At 38.6% G+C, this 13,986-nt stretch overlaps 1 protein-coding gene across 6 annotated transcripts in view; it reads left to right on the forward strand.

Moving 5' to 3' along the window:
- The window catches only part of EPHA6 (EPH receptor A6), a 928,471-nt gene that overhangs the window by 712,320 nt on the left and 202,165 nt on the right, over positions 1-13,986 (forward strand). For all 6 annotated transcript variants that reach the window (XM_031661852.1, XM_031661826.1, XM_031661827.1 and 3 more), the window contains one exon: positions 7,457-7,642. In XM_031661852.1, the coding sequence (XP_031517712.1) occupies positions 7,457-7,642 (186 nt within the window). The remainder of the gene's footprint in view (positions 1-7,456; positions 7,643-13,986) is intronic.

Raw genomic sequence — 13,986 nt, forward strand, 5'->3', positions numbered from 1 at the left:
TTGGTTATAATGTTAAAGTCAGAAACAAAGAAGCTTTAAGGCAGCAAGAATATTGAGTTTATCTCTATTGAGTTTATCTTTCTTGGGGTCCTTTGAGGTTCCTGAATCTGTATGTTCATATCCCTTCTGAGATTTGGGATTTTTCAAACAGTATTTCTTTAAATAAGCTTTCTATCTTTTTGTCTCTTTTCTCCTTTGGATAGTCTCATAAATTTTATATTTGTACGTTTGATGGTGTCTCATATGTCCCTACACTTTCTTCACTCATTTTTTGTCTTTTTTAAATTCCTCTAATTAGCTAATTTCAACTAATCTTTCTTCAAATTCACAATTTCTAATTTTTTGCATGATTGCATCAGCTATTCAAACTGTTGAGTTTTTCAGTTCTGCCATTGTATCCTTCAGCACTAGGATTTCTGTTTGGTTCTTTTCTGCAGTTTCTATTTTTTATCAAACTTCTATTTCACTCGTGCATTGTTTTCCTTATTTCTTTTAGATGTCTGTCTGTATTTATTGAATTTCTTTGAGTTTCTTTAAGATGAGCATTTTGAATCCTTTTTCCAGTAATTTGTACATCTCTATTTTGATGGGGTTGGTTAGTAAAACTTTAGTTATTTTGATGGTGTCATGTTTGCTTCATTCTTTGTTATTCATGTAGGTTTGCATTTCTGTCTGCATTTGAAGGAGCTAACTCCTCTTTCACTCTTAATAGAACAGATTTGACGAATTAAAATTTTCTCCTAATAAGTCTGCAGGCTGATGAGATTACCTCTGGGCTCATGATTGAGTGGCATCGGATGCAGGTCTTGTGCCTGATACTGGGTCTACAGTGGAAACTGCAGTTGGCAGGGTTGTTACCAGAGTCTCTAGTTGGTGTGGGTCCCATCTGGTTTCTCGGCAGACTGGACTGTCTCCAGGATCTTGATCTTTGGGTCTGGCTCCCAGATGATGAAGGTCTGCTTCCGGATTCACAGATTGCAGGTCTTTTACCATGTGCAATGATAAATATGGCTTCCACTGGGTCTCTGGGAGGACTCCTGTTGGATAACCTAAATTAGTACCTGACCTGGCCATACTGTACAAGTTGGCTGAGATGGGCTTAAGTTGAGACACAAGATTGTTTCAGGATATAAAACCAAAGCTGGCATCTTTAGCCCTATCTCTGGGGTCATGAACAGGTATGTGTACAGTGGTTTCCTGGGTGAGCAAGCCTGCTTTCAGACTGCAGTTCAAAAAGGTGGGGGCCAATTTATAGGGCCATGTAAAGATCCACAATGGGGCAGAGGTGAGGGATTCAGCCTGAATGGGCACTGTGGGACATGCCTTCTTGTGAGTGCCCAAGCAGGCCAAGCTTCTCTCAGTCTGAAGACAAAAGGGGTCTGGACCTAAATCCAGTGCCATTTGAGGATCCACTGTGGAACAGGGGTTGGCAAAGCCTGTCAGGCATGTCTCCTGGTGGGATTCCAGCTGGACAGAATTGCTTCAAGACCATAGCTGGGAGGGACTGAAACTAATCTTCAGGACTATTTTTAAATCTGCTATGGAACTGATGTTGGCAAGCCTGACCGAGTGGCAGTAGGGGGTGAGAACCCCAGCAGATCCCTGTGTGGTCAGGATTGCTCATAGACTGCATCTGAGAGGGGCTAGAGCTGAGATTCAGGGACCGGTTCGGGTCCCCTATGGGATGAAGGCCAGTAAGCCTGTCCAAGAGCATCTCTAGCAGTTCCTTGAATGTTGGAATAACTTCAGGGCTGTGACAGGTCTGGTGCCTAGAAAGGGTCCCTTCAGGATCTGTTATGGGATGGAGGTTGTCAAGACCATTAGCACTGATGGGCTAGTCACCCTGTGCCATTGAGATTGTTTCCAAACTGCAGTTAAGAGCGGCTAGAATCAAGATTCAGGACCCCTTCAGGACCTGCTGTGGGATGGAGGCTGACAATCTTTAGTGGCACAGATGGATGAGTCTACTGGCAGTTCTTATTATGGATGGAATTACTCCCAGGCTATGGCAGAGAGGGGCGAGAGCTGAGATAGCGCCCCTTCATGATCTGCTGTGGGACAGAGGCTGCAAGCCTGTCCTGGTGGTATAGATGGGTGAGTCTCCCTCTAGGTCCCTGTGTGAGAAGCACTAGGCTAGAATTACAAGTAAAGGGGGCTGGAGCCAAGTTAGAGGATAGCTTTTGGGTTCACGGACAAAACTGATGGCAACAAGCAGATGGGTGTATCTGTGAAGCATTAATGATCATGATTCCTCCTAGCCCTTTGGTGGATGCTTTTGGAAGCAGGCTCGAGGACAAACAGGGCTGTAACTAAGCCCTTTGGAAAATGGGGTTATTTATGGGTCTGAAGCTGGGTCTACCATTGTTGGGTCGGTCACCTAGGTGCAGTTCTGTACCCTGAAAACAACAATCCTAGATCTTGGACTCCGCTGGGGTTTCACAACCTCATAAACCAATCCAAGGGCTCCCACAAAAAAATTTTTGGTCATGAATGGGTGCAGAATTATGTTTTTTGTGTGGGGTAATACAAGCGGGTGACCATCTATTCTGCCATCTTATCTCATCCCCTAGATATCTGTTTTAATCCTATTTACCCTGTTTGTGAGGGAAGGATTTCATACTTCAAGAGATACCTATGGAGACAGTCAAACACACAGACCCTACATTGGACATATGAGATTGATGCATATTTATTAATCATACACACTTACAGCCCAGAGGAGGGAGACACCACACGCCATGCAGGACCACATAGGGGCTGCATTCGGGGAAAAAAGTGAACAACCATGGGTATGGGATGCAGGTTTGGTAATATCAAGAGGGTAGAGTACTCGTTGGTACTCAGGAGGATGTGATTGGCTTGTTTGAATAACTCCACAGGCTGGCATGGAACTGAAACTTCTCAGTAGCAGGAAGAACTTGACCTGATCTATTTGATAAGGCAGGTTCTTTGGCTAGGAAACCTTATTTGCAGGAGCAGAGTAGGGAAGAATCTTTACTTTAGGGCTTTTTATACCCCTTTCAGATGCCCTCAGCTATGACAGAAGCCAATAATATTGGGCCTTAATCTTAGGACTTGCACCATAGGATATTAATGAATCTTAGCTATAGGAAGGGAAAGAAAGATATGAAAATAAAGCTATAATTGGTTTCTTAAAAATTGCACTTATTTTCAACAAGAGACAGGATTTCTGGTATTTTCGCGTGGCACAATGACCTTGCCTTTGTCTGTACTTAGACAAAATTATTAAGTGGCCCTACTTTGTCTCATTTTATCATGGTCTCAAAGTAGCCTGAGGTTGGTATTATTTCCAGTAGGGGAATAAAATGGCATAGCTCTGAGAGCTGGGCCAACTTCCAAATCTCAGAGGCTGCTATTTTTTTTTTTTCTTTTCTTTTCTTTTTACAGTTAAAAGGGCCTGCTGGTGCTGGGAGGCTAAATTAGATGGGTTGGTCAAGGAAAGTTTTCTGAAAGAGGGATATCAAAGCTCAGCCTTTACCACTAATAAGGAGTCATCCACACAGAGAAGAACTCAGGAGAGTAGAGACAGGAGAGGAAGGGAGACAACCTGTGGGAGAGCATTCCTGTCTGAGGGAAACAGCAAGTATGAGCAAAGAAACATTTCATCACACCCAAGAGATGTGAGAAAAACCATCGGGAGCGTGGCTCTTTGCTTCAGTGCTCTCTAGGGGTTGGATATGGGGGAAGTATCAGAATCTCAGAGCATGGGAAGTAAACTTTTGGAAAGCCTCGAAGTGATCCTGATACAGTGGTCCTCCCAGACAGATTGTCCCTCACTGCCTGTACCCTTCCCTCACAGATTTAGTTCAATTATATAGACCTTCTATGAAAAACCCAATATTAATTGATTCTTTAATATGACCCTGTTTAACATACAACAAAATTGCTTGTCCAGGAATGTTTTACCAACATCCAGGGAGATAGATGGGGTTGTTACCTAGTAAATGTGCTTTCAGTGGCAGAAGATCAATTATCCTAGATATAATTTTGTTTTTTCTCTGGAAACTAGACTGTAGTGATTTTTCTAGACCATCTAAAATATATTTGAGCAGGGTCTGCATTTCCATTTAATAATGAAGCATTCCTAGGATATAATTTTTATCATTCCAACCATCTGTTCATATCCAGTTCATGCATTTGAACACTATTACAATAGTTGGGTTGAAGACACCATTGCTACCAATTGGGAATTTAACATACCAACACAGGAAAATATTGACGATGATAAACAGCTCAGTCATCAGAGAATAATGGTTACAAGCATGGACTCTGAAGCCAGACAACCTAGGTTCAAATGACAACACTATCACTTTCTAGTTTTATCCCTGTTGCGTACGTTACTTAGCTTACGTGCCTCAATTTTCTCACCAACAAATTAGGATAATACTAGTACCTACCTCAAAGGTTTATTGGGAAGAATAAAATATGTAGTAATTTCTTAGACCTGGCACAGGATAACACTATGTAGGACCTAGCTTTGTAATGATGATTACAACTGTGTATTGGAAAAGACCAAAAAAAAAAAGGTAATTAATACCATATTCCGATAGTTGATGAGTTAATTATGTACTAACCAGTATATGTAAATGTTCACAGATCTTATTGAGGAATAATTTCTATCACTTATGGTTCTACACAGGGCCTCTCCTCTTGTTCAATGTCAATCACATAATAAGTTTTTAGCAAAATCTGAAACTACGCATTTAATTTAAAATATTTTTGCCTGTCTGCCTGATATGTCTGATTCATTCAAGCCTACTGTAGATAACAGTTTTAACACATCCTGTTACTGAGCTTTTTGGACTTTGCCTAAAGAATACACTAAGAGTCTCAGATCTTTAATTGAGGCAACCGTATTTAGTACCACTGAAATAAGTGTGATAACAGCTTGATCACGCAAAGCTTGACATGAAGAAAACACCTGCCTGGTGTTAATAAGATACATGAATTTCAGACAACAGAAAACCAAAGAAAATTACCACTTTGTCTGTCTTGATAAAATACCAACAGAGTTCTCATTCCTTTCATGATATTCAGAAGTTTATTTGAATTTCTATGAAATGTGAACAGAAAAATAACATGGATTATGGGCTCATGGCGGGTGAGGGGTTTTAAAATATTGCTGAATTTTTATACATACTATCAGATTTACTAAGACAAAATAAAAGAAAAAATAAGGAAAAAATAACCATTTGTTTTGTTCTGGATATTCATTAGAACAAACCAGAGTGATCTGAGGATGAATTTCAAGTATCTGAATAGGCCTGGATATATTGAACATAAGTGTAAACACACATACCCACTTCTTCTCTTAAGGTTCAGGTCTCAATAGAAATACGTTGACTGTTCCTATCAATTGGCACTTTTATGCATAAGAGAAAATCTTTTACTTTCACAAACCTACTTTAGTTGTTTAAGAAAAGGAAAAATCTTAATAATAATAATACAACGGTCATTAAAGGAATAACTTAGTGCAGATACCATCTTCTCATAATCACCCCTCAGAGTCTTGATTCTAGGCTGTGACATTATCAGAGTTTGCACTAGTCACCAAACAGCTTTGACGTGGTATTACCTAAATCATTGCATTATTGCAAGCAGAACTGAAAAACTACAACTTCTTTTTTTCGGTGAAGTAAGGAAATTCATCCTCCAACAAGTTGAGAGCATCATTAAGAAAAAAAAAATGATTATTCGTGTGTTTGTTGCCAAATGTATACAAGATTTATAAAACCCGGATATCGTATGCACTGAATTGTCAGTAGTTTTTGTTTGTTTGCTTCTTTGGTTGTTTGTTTAGCATACACAGAATAAATTATCTTGTTAGACTGCTTTCTATTTCTAATGAACATGTGTACATATAATTTTTTGGAAGCAAAGTTAATGCCTTTTTTCCCTCCTAGTTATTTATTTTACCTAAAAAATTTTAGTACCTATACCAAAAGGTAGTTAATATTCATGCATAGTCAGCATTTAGTTGACTGTGATAAATTGTCAAAAGAAAGAATAATTGAAATCTATTATACTGCAAAATCTAATTCAACACACTATGCTTAAACTTATATTGTGTCTTAAAGTTGGCCATAACTGCTAATAGACCAACTGAAGATATTTTCATTTTAATTTCTTTCATCCTTCCAAAGATTTTGATAACTTAAAACACTGTGTGAATAGTACTTTACAGTTTGTAAGCACTTTGACATAAATTATCACTTTTGATCTTCCCACTATCCTTATGGGAATGAGAGGTTATAGAATTATGAAAGATTTTCTTATTCTCACTTTATATATTAATAAATTGGAAATCAATCATCATGTTTTTAAGGAAATGCAGGTAATCAGCTTTAGAAAAATTAAAAGTCTAGAATTTCAAAGTTTGTGGAATGTATTACATTGCACTGAGAAAACCATTACCTTTTGTCCACAATAACCCATCCTGTCTCCTTGCTGCCCTGGGTCCATGTCATTCTCTCTACTGTTTCTGGAACTCTGAATGTTTTTCTTCACTTCCCTTCCCTGCTTTACGCACCCTGTCTTGAATGTCCCTGCTTCTCTCAAATATCTAAATCCTGCTCGTCTCTCAAGGTCTAGCATAAGTTCCATCCCCTCCAGGAAGTCTTCCAGTCCCCACTCTTCTTACTTAACAATTATAGCATTTACAGGAATTTATTAAGTTCTTAAGTGTTTCATATATGTTCATCTAAATTCTCCTACCAGATTATAAGCACCTGAGAGCAGAGACCAAGTCTTACACTTCTTTGAAACTCACAACATTCTAGCACTGCATATAGGTATAATAAATGCTTGCTAAATATTTGGTTATTGTTTAATTACCCAGTGGAGACAATGCTGAAACACATCTCATCTTCTTTTATCTGCATTTCCATCCATGTGGCTTGTAATTTAGCCTGTATAATCACTTACTATGGTAGAGTTCAGTGTGGGTTTTTTCAATATGTTCATACATCGATTGACCCTAACATTAATTTCTAACTGTCAATGACGCCCAGTCATATGACCTAGGGGATCAAATTAACTATACATGCCTGATGGATTCCCTGAATAGAGTAAACATTTGGGTCATATATCAGCATTGAGAACAGGAACAGGAGACATTATGCTGTGATTGCGTTTCTATAGAATTATATTAGCATTACCCGTTCTGCTAGTCATAATTTCTCAGCAGATCAGGGATATCTATCAATAGTATTTCCTGTGATATAGCATATGAAAATGCATTCCATTATTCATTGGAAGTGTTGCTGATCAAGCATATTATCCTTATAAACTTACTTTTTAAGAAAGAAATGTTTATGTGAAAATAACATACTTAAGAGTCATTATGTGAAAAAAGGATGTCACTCTATGACAGTTCGACTCTCTGAAATGTAAGTGTTTGGTTTAATGAAATAACTGCTTTCATTCATATTTTAAGGTGAATTTGGAGAAGTCTGTAGTGGGCGTTTGAAGACACCAGGGAAAAGAGAGATCCCAGTTGCCATTAAAACTCTGAAGGGTGGCCACATGGATCGGCAAAGAAGAGATTTTCTAAGAGAAGCTAGTATCATGGGCCAGTTTGACCATCCAAATATCATTCGTCTAGAAGGCGTTGTCACAAAAAGTAAGTTACTGAGTTTCTTCATTACTTCTTTCACACACCTATCTCAGTTTTTTTAAGAAAAGGAAAAATCTTAATAATAATAATACCACAGTCATTAAAGGAATAACTTAGTTCAGATATCATCACCGCCTCAGAATCTTGATCCTAGGCTGTGACATTATCAGAGTTTGCATTGGTCACCAGATAGCTTTGACATGGTATTACCTGAAAATCATTGCTAACATAACTTGAAGTAATGAATCAAGAGTAAAGGGTTATTATTATTTTTTTTGATTAACAGAACAAACACTTTCAGTGTTTTGGGTCATTAAGGTAAAATATTTCTGTTTAGAAATAAATGTCATATGCAGATATAAAATGCTTTACCTGGAGTAAAACTTATAAACAAAAATTCTGCAATTCTGCATGGAACCTATATAAATGGCATTACAAGTAAATTATTATAATTTATATAAAATGAATAAATTTTACAATTCCTCAAGTAAAAATTCTTCTTTCACAGAAATAACAGAACAAAGTTTATTCCTTTGAAAGGAAATGTTTTTAAAAATCCAAAATTAGCAATATACTCTAAGAAATAGATTGCTATATATTCACTTTCATTTGCATAATGATAGGGCATAAAATATGACAATATTTCTCATTACTTTATTCACTAAGAATTATAACATATAAAATCCAATACAGATTTGGCCTTTTGGAAATAACTCCAATCCTTGAGAGAGGCATTTTTCTTTCATAAAACTAACATTTACTTTAAAATCATTTAAATAAAATTGAAACTTTGTCATATTTGGAAGCAGAAAAGTATACAAGCTTACAAAAGAGATGTAATTGACTTTGTGTCTGAAACTCCTAAGTCCTTCTCACAAGGCGTTGTCCAACATGCTACCCAAAATGAATACATTACGGACAGCTACAAAAGTTTAGAAGACAGAAAAGAATGCTTCTGATGACAGATGTTGCAGCGGACTATGACTTTAGTGGCCTTCCTGGGGCCTTTCAGTGTTCATGTCGTTGTATAGTTTTTTCCCACATTGATTCTGGGCTTTTCTATGTAACAAACCTTGGCCAATGCGACATTAGCAAGTATGATGAAAGTGAAGACATCTTATATGTTTGTACGTTGGAGCTTGTCCTCTTGCAACACTCTTTCCTGGAACCCAGTCTCTATGCCTACTGAAGGCAATCCATAAGATGAGGCCACATGCAGTACTGCAAAGAAGAGAACTGAGGTGATCCAGCCAATATCCACATCTGAACTCCAAGCAGAATGTCAGCACTGAATGCAGCCTTGTGAGTGAACCGTCTCAGGTGTTACACCTCCACCACCACTGCTATTAGATAGCTGTAGCTGTGGTCAACATCTTGTGCAGGAAAGGAATCATGCACCTCCGTCCCAGCAACCCATAAATCATAAAAGATGATTAAATGGTTGTTGTTTTAAACCACTGAGTTTCCGATGGCTTGTTGCACAGCAATAGATAACCAAACAGATGGACCTCAGTTAGAATTCTGCTCCTGCCACCTAAGAATTATGCAGCTATGGGTAAATTATTTAACATCTCTATCCTTTACTTCCATATCTGTAAAATGGGATAGGAATGCTGTAAGAATTAAATTTGTCAATGTGTAATACATTTAGCACCCTTTGTGCGTCATTGTAAACCACATTAAATGACATTCTTTATTGGGACTATATGTGCTAGCACTTTATACCTATATGTTACCATTTCATTCTCACAGCAACCCTGATATCATTATCTACATTTTAGGGATGAGAAGCGAAACCCCAGGCAGGTTAACTAACCCACATAAGGACCTTTAACCTACAATATGTGGCATGACTGGTGTTCAAAATGAAGTCTGTCTCACTTTAAAACCCACCTTTTTTTTTTTTTGCGCTTTTTTTTTTTTTTTTTTTTTGCTTTTGCTATATCCCTTTGAATGGGTTTTATACTTTAATTATCTTATTTGAATTGAACAACATTAAATAAATAACAATTCGAATTAAATAACATAATTCTGCCTTTCAAAATAGGAAAAAACTATTGGGGTAGAGTGATGTTAATTGCCCCTAAAATATAAAATTTGGAAAGAGCCAGCTATGCCATAATACCTGGTAAAGATTATGACCTAAAAGACAGAAACAGAGAGACAGAGAGAAGAAATAGATGTTAATTATTTCTTTCGTATTTTCTGACTTCCTTGTTATTAATTTAACATGAACATTTCCAGTTATTCCTTCTGTATTATATATCTCTGGCAGGCAAAAGATAATTTTAAAGTTGGGTTATGAACCTTTGCAGAGCATTTTAAATCACAATTTAAGCATCATGTTGAAGTCCTCTGATGTGTGTTTATGCATGAAACATCTGGAAATGTGTGTCCAACAATAAATTAAAAGGTTTTAAAGTGTCATATCTTTATTTTCTTACTTTAATAAATCAAACTATGCCTTTTTCCTGTATTCCTATGTGCTTTATTCACATATTCTTATATGTGAATTACACATCTATCCTTTCTCAATCACACGTGCGCACACACACACATATGAAAAGCATAAAAAGATGTATATCCATGTGAAATAGTGGGAATCGTTTATCCTACATCAACTAAATATGTTTGATAAGATATTCTGTGGTACTTGCCTGCCAGTTTGAAATAGTTTATTTCACATAAGTATCCAACTAACAAAAGATTTCTTTACAACTCTAAGAATCTCATCTAGAAATGAGACCAGCGACCTCCACTTAGCCACATTTGTATGATCTACAAGTCAAGGTTTTTGTTCCATTTCTTAAAAAAAAAAATAAATATCTCATCTCTATTATAGGAAAACTGATTGAGAAAGGATAGATTCAGTATACTGTTGAGTGGCAATCACCATTATAGCATTAACTTGTTAGAGTGAGCCCCATATAGGGTGGTGTGGAGCTACCAAGGTGGGTGGTAGAGATGGAGAAAGGAATAATCCTCATAAAGATAAATGGGCAGGTTAATATTGTTATCATCTGGACTCAAGTGCTGTGGGACTGTTAGAAGAAAGCCAATAAATAAATGAGTGCCTCATTCCCATAAATTCATGGTAACTGTTCCAAGATTACCCTTAAGTAGCTAAGATATAGCTAACAATTAATGCTCCCAAAGGACTACCCATTGCATAAAAGATAATACTGATGAAGATAAAGATGCAGTATAGGCTTATAAGGGCATATTTGTAGAGTATCCTGGGATTCTGAGAAATAAATTCATAGACTCTCAGTTGAAAGTAACTCAAAATCTAGATCAAAATCTTCATCAGATTCTTTTATAAATTCTTTATATGCATATTTTTTATCTCATATAGGATTTATCTCTGAGAGATAAGTGTTACAAAGTTCTTGGGAAAACTTTGGCTGTCCTTCATATTTGAGCGTTATTTTAAACTTGAAAATTAAATTATTAAAAGCTGTATTATACAAAAAGTGTGTCTGATAAGAGTTGAACCTATTTATTTGATATGCATCACAATTTCATTAACCTGTTAAGATACAAGTGATATAAAAAGAGATTAATTGACGTATAACCGTATGCTTAGTACATACTTTTTCTCCAAGAAGCAAATAGAAGCCATAAGTTAGAGAACAGACTTGTAGCCATTAGTAGCACAGATAATAGCAATTTGTAACAGATAACATATACATCAGTGTCATTAACTATATAACCAACAGAGAAAGAGCTATGGTTCTAAAAAAAGACAAGAATTGTGGTTTGATGATGAAGAAATACTGTGCAGTAACCACACGTCAGAATACTGGGCCCTGCAGTTTGAATTTATGATGATGGAAGAACCAAAAAAAGAAGAAATGAAGTGCCTACCTCCCAGATTAGAGAGCAACAACTAAATTTAGATATGCCAACTGTATCTAAAATAAACTCTAAATCCAGTAAAGAGCAATAGAAACCAATCAGGGTAGCAAACAAATTCCCAAACATAATTTCATTTCATAAAAGTATTCCCTAAATATTCCGTGAGACAGTATTGAAGTTCTAACAGAAAGTGCTGCTCTTGCTCAAAACCCCCTTTAAATACTCGAGAATAGAGGACGGAGCAAGATGGCCGAATAGGAACAGCTCCAGTCTCCAACTCCCAGCGCCAGCGACACAGAAGACCGGTGATTTCTGCATTTTCAACTGAGGTACTGGGTTCATCTCACTGGGGAGTGCCGGACGATCGGTGCTGGTCAGCTGCTGCAGCCCGACCAGCGAGAGCTGAAGCAGGGCGAGGCATCGCCTCACCTGGGAAGCGCAAGGGGGAAGGGAATCCCTTTTCCTAGCCAGGGGAACTGAGACACACAACACCTGGAAAATCGGGTAACTCCCACCCCAATATTGCGCTTTAAGCAAACAGGCACACCAGGAGATCATATCCCACACCTGGCCGGGAGGGTCCCACGCCCACGGAGCCTCCCTCATTGCTAGCACAGCAGTCTGTGATCTACCGGCAAGGCAGCAGCGAGGCTGGGGGAGGGGCGCCCGCCATTGCTGAGGCTTAAGTAGGTAAACAAAGCTGCTGGGAAGCTCCAACTGGGTGGAGCTCACAGCAGCTCAAGGAAACCTGCCTGTCTCTGTAGACTCCACCTCTGGGGACAGGGCACAGCTACACAACAACAACAACAACAACAACAAAGCAGCAGAAAACTCTGCAGACGCAAACGACTCTGTCTGACAGCTTTGAAGAGAGCAGTGGATCTCCCAACACGGAGGCTGAGATCTGAGAACGGACAGACTGCCTGCTCAAGTGGGTCCCTGACCCCTGAGTAGCCTAACTGGGAGACATCCCCCACTAGGGGCAGTCTGACACCCCACACCTCACAGGGTGGAGTATACCCCTGAGAGGAAGCTTCCAAAGCAAGAATCAGACAGGTACACTCGCTGTTCAGAAATATTCTATCTTCTGCAGCCTCTGCTGCTGATACCCAGGCAAACAGGGTCTGGAGTGGACCTCAAGCAATCTCCAACAGACCTACAGCTGAGGGTCCTGACTGTTAGAAGGAAAACTATCAAACAGGAAGGACACCTACACCAAAACCCCATCAGTACATCACCATCATCAAAGACCAGAGGCAGATAAAACCACAAAGATGGGGAAAAAGCAGGGCAGAAAAGCTGGAAATTCAAAAAACAAGAGCGCATCTCCCCCGGCAAAGGAGCGCAGCTCATCGCCAGCAACGGATCAAAGCTGGACGGAGAATGACTTTGACGAGATGAGAGAAGAAGGCTTCAGTCCATCAAATTTCTCAGAGCTAAAGGAGGAATTACGTACCCAGCGCAAAGAAACTAAAAATCTTGAAAAAAAAGTGGAAGAATTGACGGCTAGAGTAATTAATGCAGAGAAGGTCATAAACGAAATGAAAGAGATGAAAACCATGACACGAGAAATACGTGACAAATGCACAAGCTTCAGTAACCGACTCGATCAACTGGAAGAAAGAGTATCAGCGATTGAGGATCAAATGAATGAAATGAAGCGAGAAGAGAAACCAAAAGAAAAAAGAAGAAAAAGAAATGAACAAAGCCTGCAAGAAGTATGGGATTATGTAAAAAGACCAAATCTACGTCTGATTGGGGTGCCTGAAAGTGAGGGGGAAAATGGAACCAAGTTGGAAAACACTCTTCAGGATATCATCCAGGAGAACTTCCCCAACCTAGTAGGGCAGGCCAACATTCAAATCCAGGAAATACAGAGAACGCCACAAAGATACTCCTCGAGAAGAGCAACTCCAAGACACATAATTGCCAGATTCACCAAAGTTGAAATGAAGGAAAAAATCTTAAGGGCAGCCAGAGAGAAAGGTCGGGTTACCCACAAAGGGAAGCCCATCAGACTCACAGCAGATCTCTCGGCAGAAACTCTACAAGCCAGAAGAGAGTGGGGGCCAATATTCAACATTCTTAAAGAAAAGAATTTTAAACCCAGAATTTCATATCCAGCCAAACTAAGTTTCATAAGTGAAGGAGAAATAAAATCCTTTACAGATAAGCAAATGCTTAGAGATTTTGTCACCACTAGGCCTGCCTTACAAGAGACCCTGAAGGAAGCACTCAACATGGAAAGGAACAACCAGTACCAGCCATTGCAAAAACATGCCAAAATGTAAAGACCATCGAGGCTAGGAAGAAACTGCATCAACTAACGAGCAAAATAACCAGTTAATATCATAATGGCAGGATCAAGTTCACACATAACAATCTTAACCTTAAATGTAAATGGACTAAATGCTCCAATTAAAAGACACAGACTGGCAAACTGGATAAAGAGTCAAGACCCATCAGTCTGCTGTATTCAGGAGACCCATCTC

Source organism: Papio anubis, chromosome 2 (genome assembly GCF_008728515.1).
Source record: "Papio anubis isolate 15944 chromosome 2, Panubis1.0, whole genome shotgun sequence".
Taxonomy (NCBI): Eukaryota; Metazoa; Chordata; class Mammalia; order Primates; family Cercopithecidae; genus Papio; species Papio anubis.